Source organism: Gracilinanus agilis, chromosome 2 (genome assembly GCF_016433145.1).
Source record: "Gracilinanus agilis isolate LMUSP501 chromosome 2, AgileGrace, whole genome shotgun sequence".
In the NCBI taxonomy this organism is placed as follows: Eukaryota; Metazoa; Chordata; class Mammalia; order Didelphimorphia; family Didelphidae; genus Gracilinanus; species Gracilinanus agilis.
The window spans coordinates 243,513,093-243,519,092 of NC_058131.1; the positions used below are offsets into that span (position 1 = coordinate 243,513,093).

Consider the following 6,000-nt stretch of genomic DNA (forward strand, 5'->3'; position numbering starts at 1 on the left):
GTGTACACTGTACATTTAAATGTTACTTTGCAGTTAGTTTTCCCCTCTCTGTTTTATATGTAGAGATCTTGACTTTCCAGGGACCACTGTGTGTTATGCTCCTTTGCTACCATAGTACTGGAAATACTCATTAAATGCTTGTTGCATGAATGAACAGTGTCCTGTAACCATAGACGAGCAATAACTTCATTTTTTCTCAGAACATTTAACCATGTGAGATTGGGGTTCAGGTCTAATCTCTGAAACTTTCTAACACAGTAACTTTAGCAGGAGGAATAATTTTTTGTGTGTCTATTTCATCTTCTACAAAATCGGGAATCCCTGCCCTAAAAATGTTTCAAAGCAGTTGTAAGGAAAGTGCTTTGTATACCTTAAAATACTATATACATATATATCTGTTATTTATTATCACATTCTATTTTATATATCACTTATCTATGTTCATGTCTTATGTTCCATACTGGATCACAGGCTCCTTGAGGGCAAGAATAGTTATTTTATTTATCTGTATATTTCCATAGTCCCATCCTTCATTCAATAATATACTACAGAATACCAGTATTATATACTATGCAGGGTCTTAAGAGACAAATAACATATAGGTCCTGCACTCCAGGAGTTTCTTCTTCCAGAGGAGAAAATAACATATGTATTCCAGTGTCTGTAATACAAATTACCTCTGAGATATGTGTAAGAGAGGGTTTACAAAGTTCTAAGAGATAGGTGCAAAATAAGGAAGATCTGAAAAAGTTTTATAGAAAGGGGGATATTTGAATTCTGTCTTAAAGGAGATATATTAGCAGGTGGGAACAGAGGAAGAAAGTATCTAAGCATAGGGAATAATGTGCAAACTAAACGTTTGATTATTGTTTATTGAATGAATGAATTTGTATATAAGTGTCTTCCTTTCTGATTTTTCCCCTTAGTGTTTGTAGTGAAGCTTTGGGTTATTTTATTACCGTGAATTCAGAAAGCCATCGAGAGGCTTGGACAAGCCTATTATTGTTACTTCTAACCAAAACACTCAAAATAAGTGATGAAAAGGTAAATATTCTTATTTATTTTATTTTGTTGTTAAGTCTGAACACTGTGTTTTACTTACCTTACCCCATATCTGAATATTTAAAATTTGGAGTTGGGTTTTAATTACTACTTAAACAATACCCATTGACTTAGGAAGAATAAAATTGGTTTAAATTTTTTTAACTTATATATTCTGCTATAAAAGGACAGAATCCAGGACTCAAACTATTGAGATACTTGGGTATTATAGGCCAAGAAATGTTTGAATTCCTTTAAAAATAATTTGTTGGGATTTTTGAAAAATACTGTTAGAATGGAATGCAAAAAATACCAATAATAAAAGCAGTTTCCCCATGAAGATAAAGTTTCCTGACATATTTATGAGGAATTAGTTCTCAAGTTGAATGCAGGTTCTAGTAAATAACTATATCATCAAATACTTACTGAATGTTAAGAAAAGCAAATGATAGTATCTGTAACTGTAAATGATGAGTTCTTCATCTAGTTTTGTGTGATTCACAAGTGTTTTTCCCTTTCCAGTTTAAAGCACATGCTTCCATGTATTACCCCTATCTATGTGAAATTATGCAGTTTGACTTGATCCCTGAGCTTCGAGCTGTTCTGCGGAAGTTTTTCCTTCGTATAGGTGCCGTGTACAAAATATGGATTCCAAAAGAGCCATTACAGCTAATGGGGACACAGGTACCAACCTGGTAGCTCCCAGCAAGATTAGTCATTGCTGACCCTCTGCCAAGCTTTGGTAACAACTCCGTTCACAAGGGGAGAAATGCTCATTGGTGCTTTACTGTGAAAACCAAGGAAGCAGCATTTTGCATTTCATACTGTGGTTTGGAAAAGTAACCATCCTACTCTGGCCAATAAGGAGCATCTCATAAAAGTAGCTTAACTAAGGGTTGGTACTATTTTATTTAAATTGTTGCATCCTGAGTTAATGCTGTCAAATTGAAGTCTGTTTCACCCCTGTCATTCTATTCCTGTTCGCTGATTGGAATCTGTCAAATCTGTCAATGAAAGATGCTGTCATTTTCTATCTAATTCACATAATTGGTTGTAAATGATTTATCAAGAGAATTTCTATCTTTGAAAATACTGAATATAGTTGTATAGGTTTGTGCTGTTTAGAGAGTATGTTAATAAAAATATATTGTAATGGCTCACTGCCACCTAAAAACTAGGCTGGATTTTTTTTTTGTTCTTTGAGTGCACACTAAGGTAGAACAGGTTGGGTGTGTGTTAGTTTTGGATGAGCTATTAGTCCAGGTTGGAGAAAGTAGGGGAAAAGGAAGGAAGCTTACCTCTTGCTATCCAAGAATTTTTACAAGTATTTCATCAACAGCTTTTATCAAAAATGTCAACACGCTGTGTTTAAGGTTGGATGATAACAATGACTATGGTGAATGCCTCCTATCTACCTGTGTATTATTAAGTACCTTAGAGCTAAGCCATCAGAGAAGGCAAACATCTTCGAGAAATTGCTCAAACTGAAGTAAGAGTATAATATGGAAAGTTAAAAAACATTTCCAGAATTCATTGTCCAATCTAGTCCCTCTTAAATATATTGCATAATAGTGAAGATGTCTATGTAGCCAGAGTTAATTTATATTTGAACAATAAAAATCAGGACATTTTTATTTTTATTATAGAACTGAGAGTGTGTCCTAATGTTAATATAACAGCTTTGCAGAGTCTGTTAGTCATGACTTTGGTGGAGAGAGGCCTCAGGCATCATACTAGGATTTCTCCTGCCTGAAGTCAGTGCTTAAACTGAAGTGAGCACATGGTATCGGGATGGTAGGACAGCCTACGTGGGGTCAGTGGAAGCAGCCAGAAAACAGACATGATGGAGCATTGCAGTTACATCACCCTTGTTGACACATTAAGGAATGCTCTCTAGAATTCTCATCCCACTGCTGACAGTGCAATAATGTAACTGCAGTATACCTAAAGTATAAATGCAAATTTTTTAATGTTTTAAAACAGTTGTCTTTCTGTAGAAATGTGACTGGAAGCCCATATTTGGCATATTGCATAGTGGGAAGGTCACAAGCTTAATGCATTATAGGCAAGGAAAATAAAATTCCTTACTCTGTGCAATCTGAGCCCTTTCATGAGCTGCATCTAGCAGCACTGAGAATTATTTTAAAAGTATTATTCAAAATTATTAAAATATTTCTGTTTCTAACTATACCCTCTGATCCTTTAAGTTGAGTTTTGGTTAATATAAACTTCTGGGGCCTTAGAGGTTGATATCTTGGGAAACCAGTTTGTAGATCCAATGGATTTAGGGTTCTTTTTTGAGTAAGATTCCTGGTGCTTTTGTTAATAAAAGTTCTCACTAATGTTTTTTACAGCCTTGACCAACAGGTTTTGGCCAGCAGAATTCCATCTTGACTTTTTTTCTCCCTGTCCCCTAAAAAGAGTTTAATTTTATTACCAAAGAAATAATAGGAGTTTGGGGCCTTTAAGTTATTAAATGCACATAAGAAAGTTGAATTCAGTAGAAAGGAATAAATAAGTATATTTTACCATGATTCAAATATTTTTTTAAAGGTAACCTCTAACTTATTTATGTTTGAAGTCATTGCTTCTTTACCTAGCAACATCAAATTTAATATAAGGATTCATTCCCTGGTGCTGTAGGTTCTTACATATATAATGTCATTGGTTTCTGTTGATACTTGTTTTTACTTAATATAGCCAGGAAAACCAAGCATCTCTATCCATGTGCAGTCTGGTCTTCATAATGGTTGCCCCCTTTGTGTGGAGAATCTTGTGTGTGTGTTTTTAGTGTGCCATTATTTCTACCTAATGTGAACCAGAAGAATTTTCAGTCAGATTACTCACATGCTTCCCTTGCCTTCGGTTTATTCCTTGAAAAACACAATATTAAGCAAAATTACCTTGTGTAGAAGGCGGTTAGTTCCACAGAAGCCGGGTTATAAATGGGCAGTCAACCCCGCAGTAACCGGGGATTCCTAATGTTAGGTGGGCTTTGGTTATAATGTATTACTGTTGCTGTTGTCACATGATGCTGACCAGGACATCATTCTGTAAGCTATGTCTGTGTTACTCTTTTAAAACCTACTCATGAATACTACAAGATTTCTCTTTTCTGAAGTCTTGACAGCAATGCAGGGCTTTCCATTTGAACACTCAAGCTTGAATTTATTTTTTCAGATCCTTTTAAGAGAAACCTTTTTTTGAACATAACATTTTTGTTTTGCTGCCAGTGCACCTCTGACAAGCTTGGTGTAAAATCAACTAGAGCAGTTTCCAGTGTGCTAGGTTGGAAAAGTGCTGCAGAGAGCACTTTGCCTCTAGTAGTAAGTAAACTATTAAACACAGCCTGATTCTGGAGTGAAGTTATCCTTCTCCTTAGATTACTTCATTACAAGTTGACTTTATAACCTCTGTTGTTCAGAACTTGATGAAATTGATTTTTGCGTGTCTGGTTTTAGTGAAGATTGCCATTCAGCAAAACTGTAGAGTAAGAAAATGAAGAGCTCACAACTTTCTTTTTCACAGCACTTCAATGTTGATTGTGTCTCTAGACAATGATATTCTTTAAAATGCCAAGCTTTCTTTACCATTTCTGTTTTTCTTCACTGTGCAGTGGGAAAATATGTAGCCATAGGCATCGTGCTGATGAACCTCGGAAGGGAAGTTGGACATTTCTAGACAGGATTTTTTTCTGCTAAAATGTCCTATTTATATCTTCCCTTTCCCATCCTTGCACTCTAACATAACCAAAGAATATGCACTATGAATTCTATATTCTAGAGGTAAAAAAAGGTTAAAACATTTAGGGGAAAGGTTACATTTGCACACAATGAAAATAATCTGAACATTTTAAAAAATTTCTTTTGATGATGCCTCCAAAATGATATGAAAAAGTGCTAACATTGCTTTCTGACAAATTTCATCCCAAGAGTGTCCACCTCTCGTTCCTTTCTAGTGTTTATTGTTATAATGCAAGTGGATATTTGTTCTCAATTTAACCTGGGTCCTAAATAGGTATTTTTTCCATTGATGTTTAAGATAGCTGTTGTTTAAATTTGGATCTGTTTTTCCATCAGAAACTTTGAAGTTTAAACAGAAAAGCTGAGCATTTAAAGAATGACTATGGCTAGAAACCCTTGATCAAAAAAAAGTTAAATACTGATCAAAGGTTTTTCTCAATGTTCTGATTTTTAAAAAATTTTTCTCTGCATATTGCATCAAATATATTTCATGTGCAAAAAAGTATGTTTTACCTACTTAAAATTAGTTAAATAGCTACTTTGGTTTAATCTACATGCTATAATTAAGTGCATTTAATATTGATAATTTAATGAAAAGCATTCCTTATCCAATGGTTGTAAACATTTTTGAAAGAATGAGCAGAATTATATAATATGAAATGCTATGTAAAGTTTTCTATGTAAAAATATTATGTATAATACTGTTAAAATATTCCATGCTTTAATCAGGTGGTAAATCAATAAAGTTTTAAAAATGAAGTTGTTTTTTAATGTAGTAATTAAAGCACATTAAGCTATTGTTTTTTGTTTGTGAGTCAATGCTTCTTTCCCAAACTCAAGCTTGTGTCAATGCTGCTCCTAGCTACTGGTATCATCCTAGGCAGATCACTTCCCTTCTCTGTACCCCACATTATCCTATAAAAATAAGGACATTGAGCTAGTTGACTTCAGGTTCCTCTGAGCTCTTTTAAAAAGATTAATAAATTAAAGTTCTAAGTTACTAAATGCCTTGTCAGTGAGAGAATGTTTTTATTAAAAGTAATTACAGATTGTGAGTCTTGATTTTTTTATTTTCCCTGAAAGGATAAAAGAAAACTAGACATAAAAAAAAGTTTAACATTTCTCCTTAAACTGCTGCAAGTAATTTATCACTGAAAAAACAAAAACTAGTAATACTGCATTATTAATAATCATATACTCTAGTGATTGCAGTCAT

General features: G+C 34.0%; 1 protein-coding gene across 1 annotated transcript in view; it reads left to right on the forward strand.

Moving 5' to 3' along the window:
• Positions 1-2,319, forward strand: part of ARFGEF2 (ADP ribosylation factor guanine nucleotide exchange factor 2) — a 107,942-nt gene extending 105,623 nt beyond the window's left edge. The window contains exons 38-39 of the mRNA XM_044663812.1: positions 927-1,044; positions 1,564-2,319. Of these exons, the coding sequence (XP_044519747.1) occupies positions 927-1,044; positions 1,564-1,740 (295 nt within the window). The 3' untranslated portion in view covers positions 1,741-2,319. The remainder of the gene's footprint in view (positions 1-926; positions 1,045-1,563) is intronic.
• Positions 2,320-6,000: the final 3,681 nt, after the last annotated feature.